General features: G+C 41.8%; 1 protein-coding gene and 1 non-coding gene across 5 annotated transcripts in view; one reads left to right on the top strand and one right to left on the bottom strand.

The window, feature by feature from the left end:
• The window catches only part of LOC135701210 (uncharacterized), an 80,540-nt gene extending 79,049 nt beyond the window's left edge, over window positions 1–1,491 (top strand). For 3 of the 4 annotated variants that reach the window (XM_065221970.1, XM_065221972.1, XM_065221969.1), the window contains one exon: window positions 854–1,490. In XM_065221970.1, coding sequence (XP_065078042.1) covers window positions 854–1,030 — 177 coding nt within the window. In that variant the 3' untranslated portion in view covers window positions 1,031–1,490. Of the gene's footprint in view, window positions 1–853 lie in introns of all 4 variants that reach the window. The other variant, XM_065221971.1, reaches the window with a different exon arrangement.
• Window positions 1,492–2,562: 1,071 nt separating this feature from the next.
• Window positions 2,563–2,635, bottom strand: TRNAK-CUU (transfer RNA lysine (anticodon CUU)). Its single transcript has one exon. It is a non-coding gene; the product is annotated as a tRNA-Lys (tRNA).
• Window positions 2,636–14,026: the final 11,391 nt, after the last annotated feature.

The raw sequence follows: 14,026 nt of genomic DNA, 5'->3' as shown, positions 1-14,026 counted from the left end.
TATCCACCACCACCACCTTCTTGTGTTTCTTGAGCGTTTCCAATTTCAACTTTGTTCGAACATTGACGCAGGTTCTCCCGATGCTTGGACCAGTCCCGGATCTGGCACACGAAGGAACACCTCGAGACAACGCTACACGTAAAATCAGCCGGCAGATGACAGAAACTGTTCCATTTCTCCATGATTGTTTACTAAAGAATACACTGGTCAAAATACTCTCGCACAAATCCGGTTTAGTTTAAACTATATACTGAAGATAGTATACTTTTTATACTAAGCTACGTGTAAACCTCGCGAATGACAAAAATGAATCAATTGTAAACTATCGATGACTACTAATATATCAGAGTGTACAAGTAATCAAAATAGTTCAAGGTGTGTATATAAATTCAGGTAATGCAATTACACACTCAACTGGAAGCGATCGGATTGATCCTAAACGCTTTTTCTCGGCTGTTTCAAATTACACAGATAAAAATTCTGAATTTTAATTGTGATGTAAACATTCATTCACGTAGACTTGTACTTCATTTCACGCAACCGAGCAACTTGCAAACAATGTTGTTTACAAAGATGGGCTTTTGTATACAATATTTACTACATTGCATGAAATGTGTCAGAACTTTACATGATATATAATGTAAACGTATATGATATGTGACGCTCCATTTATGTGCATCATATTGAACAAAAATTTACACTACTTTTTCGAACTGTGTAGCTCGATTGGTGGACAGCACCATCCATCGCGTTCTTCTGGGGATTTGTGTACAATGAATAAGAAAAAAAATATTAAAAATGTAATTTCCTCATCGTTTTGAGAAAATTTTAACTATATTTTTCGCCATTCCAGTTGGACACCGTTTGTCGGGTGCTGAAAGACCGCAAGTGGACCGTTGGAGAGCTTGCATCCGCAACCCTGTCGCATGCCAAAGACATCCTGGAGGATCCATTCTACTACAACAACGATCGCTCCTATTGCTCCTTCTTCGATAAGCTGATCGGAATAGATCGAACGGGACAGCGATAAGGCAGGGCTGCTAGACGGTATGCAAATCTCAACTCAAAAGACACTCTCAAACACACACACACACAGAGATAGGAAACGAAAAGCTTGTGTAAATTCATGTAAACAAAAGAAGCAATAATTATTGTTACACACCCTGATGTCTCCCGGTAGGAGAAGAGGGAACCCAGTTCACAAAAGCGTTCAATGTTAAAATGAGAGTTCAGGCCAAGTGAACACGGAGCCATTTATACACAACCAGAAGATGAAGTCTTCCTCCGACGACTTATAATAGTAAACAAAAATAGCACCGATATACATAGGCAACATGTTTTTATACATACATGACAAGTGAGACAAGCGAAATGCAAGTAGTGATCATTTTTGATAGATAGGCATTATGGGAAAAGACTTATGGAATTAGTAGCAAACCATTTTTTACCAGTGAAAAAGTGGCATATGTGGGAGGCAAACCTACCGAATTTCAAAACAAACCAAATAACTAGTTCTAGCGTAATCTAATGTCTTCAGCAAATGTCAATATCCAAACAGGAAGTAAACTTACTCCAATTATTGAAACTACAGCAGCTGTACGGAAAGAGCCAACAACCATGACGATAATGATTAATATTTAGGAAACGCTTAAACGATTATTAACAGCAAAAGATTTCATCAATGAACAGAACATTCGTTCGAAAATGCAAGCTTGGCTGAAACAGATACAGAAAAAGCAGGGCGAAACGACCCGAACAATGTATGTTAAATAAATGAAACATTATACAAAAAACGATTTATATAAAACTATTGTACGCTTACCGGACTGGTGGAAATAAAATAGAATCAAAAAGCAAAAAAAAAAAAAGTGGCGATGTGTTTGAAATGTTTCACCCCTGGGTATATTTGTGTTGATTTTCTGCGCTGTCAAGATCTAAACCATGTGACGGTGCCTGGTGGTGAATAGTGGAACTGAGTGAAACGTTTCTTCGTCTATGGTGAATAAAGGGGAATATCGATGTATCAATGTCGTCGCAGCTAAAGCCCTTCAGTAAAAGTATAGACGACTGTCACCACGATGTTCCAATGGAACTGTCACAATTTGTTCCGATCGAACAGAGGCTAGAGTAAATTGTAAACGATGACTTCAAATGTCAATTCATTGAAACTATCAGCTATCAGCTCACCCACAGAAATTAACACAGGGGAAAATTTCCCCTTCCTGCTGGGGGACAGCGTGGGCAAGTTATCAGTTTTGGTAAATGGACGTTTGAACCCCTATGCTATAGCCCTATAGTTTTCAAAAGTAATTACGTTGATTTGACTATTTTCACTAGCTTTGATCGATTGTACCATATTTTGACAGTTCGATTGACAGTCCTCCATACTTTTACTGAAGGGCTTTAATGGCAGTAGGTGGTGAGTTTGTTTTTACAAGAGCTAGTATAGCTAGAGGAATTAGGGTTGATTGTGTTTGAATAGTTCTGATTTTTCTCACAAATAAATGTTTGTCAACAATTAAGGCAAACACTGAATGATGATGATGATGCAAAAAAGCTAAGCGCCCAACGTGGGGCTCGAACCCACGACCCTGAGATTAAGAGTCTCATGCTCTACCGACTGAGCTAGCCGGGCAGACATGGGCACCGTTGGTTCACAGACTATCATTATCTACAGCTTCTAAGAAGACATTTCCCATCCTAAGACTGTATACGTGGCAGTTGGTCTTAAGCCGGAAATCTAATACGATGTTACGTGGTGGTGTGGAAATTCTTATAAGATTAGACGCAATTATATTGCCAATGTGTTATTTTTCATATTTTTAGCATTAGAATGTATTTTAGTTTTAGATTTGATCAGCCTACTTCTGATCTTTCCGATTGTATTCTTAACCTCATTCGTACTTGAGTTTCAATCGGATAATGTTTTTCCAACTGGATTTTTTTCCATGAGGAAACAATGAGTGAGTGCAGAAAGAAGCCGGAAGATTTTCATAGCTTAACCACGCCCAATGAGGTATTCATCTCCTTGAATCATGCCTCCTTGGTTTTGTTTTTTTTTCAAGAAAAACGCTTCCATCATTCACATTACCAACCTACCTGGTGCACATTGTCCAACAGTCCGGAGAAAACGGAAAGTATTGATTTATTTTCGATGCATATCAAAAGGCAATACATAATTAATTATTATAACGTAAATATTATTTTGTAATTTGTCAGATTAATAAAAATGAAAATATGTTGTCCATGAAAACGGAAATTGTTAGGCTGGGTGTGCTAGTAGTGGAGGAACTAAGTAAATTTAATTATTAAAATGTAAGTAAACGTTCTTCATACTTTGATTATATGTTTAGTATTACTTCTGCGTAAAGTCAACGATTTACATAGTTGAAGATGCTAATTTCAAATAACAGACTGAAGTGAGATCCCTTTCCAAAGGGGGAGTTTGGTAAAGAGCGATGATAAAACTGATTTGTACCTTCCTAAAAGTTTTCTAGCTCGCTTTCTCTCTCTTTATGCAATTTTCACGCTGCCGTACTTTAAACGGAACTATCAATTCTATGCTTTCATCTCCTCATCTATCGTATAAAAATTACCACTTCAGTCTGTTATTTGAAATTAGGCCCTTCAACTATGTTCTTCATACATTGTTTCAACGTAAATCTATTCCTTTACACCTCTATTACATATATAAGATTACATTGTGAAAAAATTGCATATTTTTTGAAAAACGTCAATTAATAGGAACACTGTTCAGTAGTTGTTGTAGTTGCTAACTGTGGTTCCTATTATAGTGGATTAATATGCTAATCAACTTTATTTTAGGAGTGTTACGGATGAAAAATAAATTAGTTTGGTTTTCCACCATTATTCCAGCATAGTCCCCATACTGCAACTATAGGTGCACCACTATTACTGGAACACCTACCCTATCATGATTGTTTGACAATAGTTCTGTTCCCGTACTTGCTTTTCTGTAAGATTCTGTACAACAAAAAGCAAAAGTAGGACTTAGATCTAATTTTGGGCCTAGTAACTAAGCACAACCCGCCCTTAGCCTCTATTTTTCACAAAATGGAATGTTGTCACTGCAAATTTATTTATCTTTCCGTACGTATCGTAAGATTTGATAAAGAGTAACACATTGTTGATATATTGTTTAAAAAAATAGCACTGCTTCTTGACCTCAAACTCGGCCTGCGGATTCTAAACTCGGCCTAACGCATTGAAACGCCATTGAAAAGCAATTGAATTCACTTCGGCCTATCGGATGAAGATAAAAATTGATTCGGTCAGAGGCGCTCTGACCTTTAGTTTTCGAGAACAATGGGTGCAAACATTCATATTACACGTTCTAATTGACTTCGTTCGGTAGATTTTGAACAGAAGTAACGTACCAAACGCATAATTGACCATATGACTTATATCCGAAATCATGGTTTTATTTGATGTTTTCTGCTCGATAGGCCCAATATGGGCAATTAGGCTGAAGTAGCTCTCTACCCTACACTCTAAAAAAAACTGAAAATTACACGAGCTTGAATTGACGTATTATCTAATTTTCTTGTCATGTAATTCGACAAACGACTTAATTTTATGTGCACATAGACGCACTTAAAAAAAAAAAGGTCGACATTTAATAATAAACACATCTAGATGTGAAATAGCGTCTTATGCCTGAATATTACATCAATTTCTGAAAAATATGTCATGCTTTTAAAATTAAGTGTCAAAAAAAGTAGAAGGGTCTGTGCCTAGGGGCACAAACGGAAGCTTGACGTAGGACCGCTAGTGGACGGAATAAATGTGAAGAGCATTAAGTTCTTTTAATTGATCAAAATAATAGATATTTAATATCTATTATCTCTACTCTTTCCGGTTTTGAATTGCAGGCGATCCAAATTTGTAGTAATCTTTTTCAAAAAGAAAGTTGATTACGAGAATCAATCAGGGTGGCCAGTGAATTTTCATTTTGAAAATCCCGGTTTTTTCCCGGTTTTTCCGGTTCAAATCTTAAAAATTCCCGGTTGTTAATATGCAACAAAAAAAAAACAAAATTTACTGATAGAATAAAAAAAATGTGATTTAAGAAGATTCCCAAGATTCTGGAGCTTTGAAATTTGTGTAGAGTCTGAAACTAGAACTTTTCTTCAAAATTTGTGATTAATAACATGCTTCGTGATGCAAGATTTGGAGAAACAATAATTAAAATGTGAAATTTTAAATTTTTTCAAGATCACAGATTTATAAAAAAAAAACATCATACTTATGAGTCGTGGAGTCATAATTGTCACGCTCTGAGACTTGGAAGCATTTTAAGGGTAATAACAAATTACATAGCAATCTGTAGAATCTGGCGGACAAACCCTGGAATTTTTAGTAAAATTTAAAAGAATTCAAAGTGTTGATTAAAAACAAATATTGAGAAGGATTCCCACACAGTTTTCGAAGGAGAAGAGCTGATTTCCAGAATTATTCTTACATGAAATCCATAGAAATTGTTTGATGAATTTGGAAGGATTTCTTTGGAGAAGAATGCAAGTTCTAAATTAAACTGTTAGGTAATTTTAGTGGATTTAAAAAAGAATTGTGAAAATAAAAATAAAACATTGCAGAAAATTCCTACGTGGTTCTGATGAGATTTGTATGGGCATCGTGAGGAACATGACAGATGAATTTTAAGAAGAATTCCAAGAGAATTATGATCGGAATTCAACAAGAAACAGAGTTCTTAAAATGTTCTGGCAATAATTTCAACCCTAGTGCGAATGATTCATCACATAACCCAAACAAAATTGATTCCAAAAAATTTGCTGATAATTAGAAAGAAATTCTTTAAAATACTCCAAGGGGTTTATAAATTAATTTTCGAAAGATTTCTTTTGTTTTGAATAGAGTTAAAAGGAATGTTTGAAAAGATTTTTAAAGGAATCAAAGTCTCCGGATAGGCGGGAACGGGAATTATATGAAGGATTCCAATAAATTCTTAGAAGGGGTTGGAAGAAAATTCCTAAAAGCATTCAACGGTAATTATTACGCGGAGTGTTTTCTGGTTTATTTCAGAACAATTTCAAGATAATTCAGAGCAGAATTCCAAGTTAATTCTGGAATTCATCATGAGAATTTTGAGCAACGAAAATTTAAAACCCCGGAAAAGAATAATTCAGTTTCGGTTTTTACAAATATTTGTTTCCAAACTCCAGCATCTTCAATCTTTTCTTTAGAGGACCATGCACTTTACATCTGAAATTGAAACGACAAAAATCAATTTGCAATATTGCTGAGTGATTAAATTCTAAAAACAATAAGACGGTATACTGAAGAAAAGTATGCAACAAATAGAGCAAGACATTCATTTGCTAAAGGATCACTGTTTTAATGGTTTATTCTGAAATTCTGATGTAAAAATTTGTTCCTATGATATGGTTAATTTATTTTCCCGGTTTTCTTGCAGAATTCACGGGTTTTTCCCGGTTATTTTCCAAATTCCCGGATATTTCCCGGTATTCCCGGATTTCCCGGTTTGCTGGCCACCCTGAATCAATCAAAATCACTTGCACCCCTGCTTCCAAGTTTGTGTGGTCGTTGGGGGCTTGTGGTTCTGAATATGGACAAATAAGCATACACAGATAAAAATTCTGAATTTTAATTGTGATGTAAACATTCATTCACGTAAACTTAAATTTAATTTCACACAACCGAGCAACTTGTAAACAATGTTGTTTACAAAGATGGGCTTTTGTATACAATATTTGCTCCATTGCATGAATTGTGCTAGAACTTTACATGATATATAATGTAAACTTATATGATATATGACGCTCCATTTGTGTGCATCATATTGAACAGAAATTTACAATACTTTTCGAACTGTGTAGATAAATTCTATTCCAACTCTTTACTGATGTAAGCTTGATGGCCCTGAAAAGGGCCGTTTTATTGAAGAGGACATCCATGGCCACTTACGCTTGGCGTGTTTAGTGTAGGTGACAGCATTACGGACCTCATTTTCCACGAACACCTTCAGCACACCTCGTAGATCAGACCGGAGATACGTCAGACACTGCGACGGCGAGCCAGACGACGGATGGTGGTTATCTCGAAGAATTTGCGATGACGATTGGCACCTCCTTTGCCACGACCTACTGCTACTATTGCTCACCACGCCGTCCGAAGCGAAAATGAGCTGATACCAGTTTAGTTTTAGTTTAAATGATCTTTATTTTAGTTTAACTTGGACGATTACCATATAAATTTTTACTAAGTGATTTAATTGCTTTCTTCATCTTTAGGTATGGGCAAAATTCAAAATTTGTTTTACAGAATTAGTCCTAGACTTAGTACACGGTCGACCACCTTGGTGGGATTGGTTTGTTTTGTTTTTAGAATTTGAAGAGAAACTACTTAATACTACTATTTACAGCTTAAAACTAACCTACTCTACTATATACACTTAACCTACTATATACAAATTGCTTATTAAAGCATGTTCAGAAAGATTGCATTTTTGAATAAATTTAGTTGTCATATCATCAATTTTGGAATCTACTTTGGGAATTTCTGCCTCTTGATGGAGGTCTGCTATTCTTGTGTCGAATGGACGATCTAGGATCATCCTCAACACTCTATTCTGTGCAACCTGGATTTTGTTCCTGTGGGTCTGAGCGCACGATTCCCACACCGGGGCGGCATAGAAGATCGCGGGGGCTATGATCTGTTTGTAAACAGCCAGTTTGTTTTGCCTTGAGAGGCGGGATCTGCGGCAAATGAGCGGATACAAACACCTAACCAAGGCGGAGCACTTAACTAGGGTTTTCTCTATGTGCGAGCGGAACAGGAGCTTCTCATCGAACAACATCCCGAGATAAGTAACATCAGTGGACCACTCGACCCTTGTACCATCCATTATTACGGTACAGGAGGGAGACGGTTTAAGTTTTAATGATTGTCTGTGAAGGAACATGATCGCTTGGGTTTTCGAGGCGTTGATTTTGATTTTCCACGTGGTGGCATAATCAGTAAAGGTGTCAAGGCATCGTTGGAGCTTGTTCGTAATTTCACGAGGCATCCTACCCTTGACGGCAATCGCGGTGTCATCTGCAAACAGAAAGAACACGCAACCGTCTCCTAGAGGAGGGATGTCCGACGTGTAGATGCTGTAAAGCAGTGGTCCCAGCAGACTCCCTTGCGGAACACCTGCTGGGATCGGAAATTGTCCCGAAAGGGAACTATTCAACGACACCCTGAACGACCTTTGCTGGAGATAGTTACGGGTGAGTTTCACAAGGTATGGTGGAAAGTTGGAGTTACAAAGCTTGTATATAAGTCCGTCGTGCCAGACATTGTCAAACGCCTTTTCGACGTCTAACAAGGCCATGGCTGTGGACTTGGATACAGCTTTGTTACTCCGGATGTTATTCATCACCCGCACTAGCTGATGATTGGTGGAATGCCCCTTACGGAACCCGAACTGTTCCGGAAGAAGAATGTCATGTTCCTCAACAAACTTGTTTAGTCGGCTGAGGATCAATTTTTCGAACAGCTTGCTCAGTGCTGAGAGCAGGCTAATCGGTCTGTAGCTTGACGGTAGTGAAGGGTCTTTCCCAGGTTTGCGGATCGGGATGATTTTTGCCACCTTCCAGATGCTTGGAAAGTAGTGCAGCTCCAAGCATCTGTTGAAGGTGGCAGCTAGCAGCGAGTGCACCCTCGGGCTGAGATTTTTCAACGCTAGGTTGAATATTCCGTCAAACCCGGGAGCCTTCATGATCTTACTGTATTTCAGCGCTGAGCAAATTTGTTCCTCTGTAATCCGTTCTTCTGGAGGGACGGCACAAGGGGAGGCATCTAACGTCAGGACGCACTGCGCAACCTGGTTCTCGAGTGGACTTGGGATTTTAGAGCCAAGCAAATGCGACTGGGCAATGTGCTCCCCAATCGCATTGGCCTTCTCTTCGTTGGTGATAAGCCGTTCGTCATTGACTCTAAGTGGTGGAATGGGCTTGGGGTGAGACTTCAGCACCTTGGCAACCTTCCAGAATGGTCTGGAACGGTCGTCCAGGTTCTGAACGAGCCGCCCGAAACTCTCGTTCCGGATTGAGACCATTCTGGAAGCGATCTGCCGATTCAGATCGACCATTTCGTATTTACGCTGCAGATCCCCAGTCCGCTGAAACTGGCGTCTACGAACATTTCTGAGCCGAATCAAGAGTTTGGTGTGGGAATCAATTGCTTGAAACTTACCCCTCACAGGAACTCGTCGAACGCACTCTTCGTCAGCCACGGATATGGCTTGATGGAGACCCTCCAGGGCCCGGTCGATGTCATCCACTGTGTCGAGCGGTGGGTTGTCGTCGATGTGGCGGTCGACCACGCGTCGAAACTGGACCCAGTTGACTCGATGGTAGTCCTTCCGCTGGCACGGTGCAGGGGCCACGTTGTAGCCCAGCTCGGTCAGCACCGGTTGGTGGTCCGAACTCAGGTCGTTGACGGCAACCGGCTTGGCTAATCTGGTGTTTGCCAAGAACAGGTCCAGCGTCGATGGGTTGCCCGTCGGTGATGTGAAGGTTGGTTCGTCCGGAAACCAGACGGAATAGAGACCATGCTGGGAATGGTCGAATAGCAGGCGGCCGTTCTGGTTCTGCTGGTAGTTCCGCCAGGCCTCGTGCCGGGCGTTCAGGTCCCCTCCGATTACAAAGCGGGCATTGGTGTGGGTTATGATGGCAAGGTCGTTCTTGAACTGCTGTGCTGTACCATTGCTAACGGTACATTGCCGGGGGCAGTAGACAACGATGAACCGGACGTTTCCGGTCGATGTTTCCACCTCAACGCCGACGGCCTCGATGATGGAAGTGCGGTAGTGGGGTAGGGTGCAGTACTTGATGCCTTTCTTGATGATGACCGCGACACCGCCCCCCCTGGAGCTGGTGCGATCAAGCCGGACAATGTTGTGGTCGGGCAGCCAGAAGCTGTCACCGGTCTTGAGGTGGGTCTCGGTGAGAAGGCCCACGTCGATGTCGTGCTTGCGGAGGAAGTCTGCAAGCTCAATGTTTTTCGCCCCTACGGAGCGAGCGTTCCAGTTGGCGATCTTTATGGGTTCACGGTCCATAATTAGCGACGAAGGAGATGATAGCTTGGAGCTGTTGTGTTCTTGTTGCGCAGGTGCGCTTGATGATGATGGCCTGGGCCAACAGTGTGACGATCTCATCCGTTGACAGCGGAGAATCGTCTGTAGCTTCACCGGTTGTACCGGCCAATCCCGGAGCAGGGGGATCCGTCGATGGCCCGGAGGCTTGACCGGGTACTGCAGCGGCAGCCAACTGTTGGTTGAGCGGGAGCGGCGAAAACACTGGAATTGGCCGTGATTGGACCGGTGATAACGGAGGAAAGTTCTGCGCGTTGTTTTCTGGAACCTTCTTGCGACCGGGCTGGCTGTTGGACGAGGCCTTCTTCCGGATCTCGGCGTATTCGGCCCGCTTCGGACAGGCCTTACTCGTGGCCTTGTGGGCGGCACCGCAGTTGGCGCATGTGGGAGTGGCTTCCTCGATGCTGTCGCAGTTGTCGATCTTGTGGTTTTTGCCGCATTTGATGCAGCGGCTGGCCATGCGGCAATTCCTGGTGCCGTGCCCGAACAATAGGCAGTTCGAGCACTGAGTGACGCCACGGTGGGTGGGTTTATACCGCTCCCACTTCACTACGATGTGGAACAGTGTGCGTGTCGTCTGGAGATCCTTCACGGTTGTGGAGTTCTTCTCCAGATGGACCAGGTAGAGCTGGTCACGATACTTGATGGCCTTGCTGCGGGTCATCTTGTGGATTTCGACCGGCTTGAGGCCGTTCGCCTTAATCTCGTCCATTAAGGTGGTGGTGTCCATGTCGTGGAGCCCGCGCAGCACCACTTTCAGCGGCTTGGTGGCCTCGATGTCGTGGGAGAAGTACTCCAGCTTCATTCTGTCCAAGAGGGCCTGAACTGCGTTGAAGTGTTTTTCGGCCGGGACCATCAGTTTGTAGCCTTCCGTGCACCGTTGAATGGTGCAGCGAAGGCCCTGCTTAATGTAGAAATCCAGCTGCTCCCATAGCCCGGGAGGGAAGCCCTTCACATAGAAGGGTGGCAACTTAACTTTTTTCGGCACCGTCTCAGGGTCCGACTGCGCCTGCGCTCCGTTCTGCAGGGCGGAGAACGGATTGTTGCTCAGCAGCTTTTTTGCTGCTGATACGGTGGCGCTGCTGTCTTCAGGTCTGGGTCGTTTAGTTTCGGGAGGCCCCGGCTGCGGGTCCGCAACGCCTGTCGGGATGGGCAATGGGGTTTTCTTCTGCTTCTTCTGGGCTGGCTCGGTGGTCGCGCCGTCTCCTGGGAGAGTCTGTTTTCCCGGTAAACCGGCACTCGCGTTACCGCGCGATTTCTTACCCATGGCTGGGTCAGCGAGAGCGTCACTACACAACGCGGAGCTAATTCGACTTGCGAACGAACGAAAGAAACTAGAGAGAATTCAAATCGACTGAACTGCTCAACAGTCTGGCAGCGAATGAGCTGATACCAGACAGCAGCGCTGCTTTACATCTTTTTAGGTTAAACCAGAATGATGTGCAACCAAGTGGTATAAAAGCTACAAAGACTCCTCCCATTATGAGTAGTTTGCTATCAAGTAGCGACACTGGCTATTTTCTTTTTGCGTACACGGCGAATGAGAACGCCCCAAATTTGAGTTTAGTTCACTCATAATCGCCAAAAGTGTAGGAACTCAGCGACGAGTAAATTTGTCTCATGATTTCCTGTGGAAAACCTATAAAATCTGCCAGAAAATGAGGAAATTGACGAAAATTTTATTCAGTCTCGGAGTAGTACCAATAGACTGAGTGACTCCAATCTTTACTTTTTTCAAATTCGGGAATTTTTCCCTGGAAAATCCAGGAAAAACCTGGGAAAACATGAGGAATATTTACTCATCGATGAGCTCCTGCACTTATTTCTGAGATAACTAAACTCAAATTTGGGTCGTTCTCATTCGCCGTGATAGATATCGGCGCCGGTGGTTAGCGTGATTACCTCTCACCCCAGCAGGCCTGGGTCCAATCTCAATCGGCGCCATCGGCATGTTCTAAGGCATAACATCTCTGGGAGCTGCCTCCCTTGCGTCGGTAGCATTGGAGCTCAGTATACGGAAAACAAATCTCGCGGCACTTTTCAATAGCTCCTATCTACATTGATCGATTCTCTTCATCGACACTCTCTTTCGTTAATAACTCGGCTTCACAAATCTGGATCAACAATAGAAAAGAGCCCATCAGCATTTGTAAACAAACCGTTCCAAAGCCCTTTACTCACAAAGCGAAGGCCACCCACACAAACCAACACCATCATCGGATAGGGGAAACTTCTACCTACAAGATGTTGGTGTTGGTTTGTGTGAGCGGCCTTCGATTTGTGAGGCTTTGGAACGGTTTGTTTACAAATGCTGATGGGCCCTATTCTATTGTTGATCCAGAAATGTTTCCTGCCGTCTTCGTCGAATTAGATGCTAGATTGTTGCTTCTTCCATCGAAAATATTCGGCCGTGGCGATTCAAAGTTGATCAAGGTTGATCAAAACAATTTGTATCCCTGCTTCCAGTTTGATCACATGAGCATTTTGTGTGGTCGGTGGTTCTGAATATGGGCAAACAGGCAGATGAATTCTATTCCTACTCTTTACTGTAATAAGCTTGGTGGCCCTGAAAAGAGCCGTTTTGTTTCCAATGTTGGTGATGATTTAACCTCTGAAACCAAACAGAGTGCGTCTCTGTCACTTCAAAAACGTAGATGACATCCATGGCCGCTTACGCTTGGCGTGTTTAGTGTAGGTGACAGCATCACAGATCTCATTTTTCAAGAACACCTTCAGCACACCTCGTAAATCAAACCGGAGATACGTCAGACACCGCCACGGCGAGCCAGACGACGGATGGTGGTTATCTCGAAGAATTTGCGTTTGGTTCTGAACATGGCTCCCTATTCGCACGCGCCCGAGGATCGGAGGCGAATGCCACTTCGACTTGTTTCGTCTACTTACTACTCTCTGACGACTGTGCTGGGGAAGCAGCATATGCATGTAGGTAATTGGTGGATTTGTTAGTTAATTCGACGCTTTTGGACAATGCTGAACATTTACCAGTTTTTCAATAGTTTCTTGTTGAAAATCAACATTCGGAAGCATTGTTATCAATGCGTAGCCATATTTCTGATCGATTGGTGATAAAATTATTGAAATTGGACCAGGGGTAGCTGAGTTATTAACGTTCAAAATCTTTCTTAATTTGTTACATGTTCCATTTTCGGTTTTAACAAAGTGTACCTCCATATAGAAATCAAAGACGTAGTCCTACGTCAAAACAATTTTTTATAGCAAGTGAGTGGAGCCAACCCTGGTTGTCGCCTTTGGTGAAATGGACTGTCACCGCCAGAGCAGTATGAGATGGCAACCAAAGGAGTTCACATTTTGGGAGAATGATCAGGACTTGATTTAAAATCGATCGATCTTGGTGGAGCAAAATCGATATTTTGCTACCGGGTGATATTGATAATTATGGGTTGCGTTTTTAGTTATCGCGCAGAACATTTTCGGTGATAGATATCAAGATAAATATTGATAATATTTCATCATTAGACTCTGACGCGTTTCTTTTGGCAGAAAAGAAGATTTTACTGGATAAAATTAAATTTTATTTAATTAACGTTCAATAGTATTCAATATCAGCATTCAAACAAACAGTCATAGAGTAGCAACGATTGTTGTATTTCTTAAAAGATTTTTAAAAATATTGCCTACATTTAGGCGCAACCATGCATTTTAAGAAATCGTTTTTGTAATTTCTGCCGAAAATACACTTCGCACAAGGATTTTAGCACCTGATTCGGGTTTAGGGAATCCCCTTATCTGACAATTTATTGTTTTTGATTTAAAACCGGTTCACCCACGGTTTAAAACCTCGATATTTTTTTTATTAAAATTTGAAATCATTTGGTGGCATGGTTATTTTTTTTTTTTTTTTTT

Source organism: Ochlerotatus camptorhynchus, unplaced genomic scaffold (assembly GCF_037179485.1).
Source record: "Ochlerotatus camptorhynchus isolate MF236.1 unplaced genomic scaffold, CSIRO-AGI_Acam_v1.1 ptg000151l, whole genome shotgun sequence".
NCBI classification, from domain to species: Eukaryota; Metazoa; Arthropoda; class Insecta; order Diptera; family Culicidae; genus Ochlerotatus; species Ochlerotatus camptorhynchus.
Note: the sequence above shows the minus strand (reverse complement) of the source record. Positions and strands in the feature narration are given on the sequence as shown.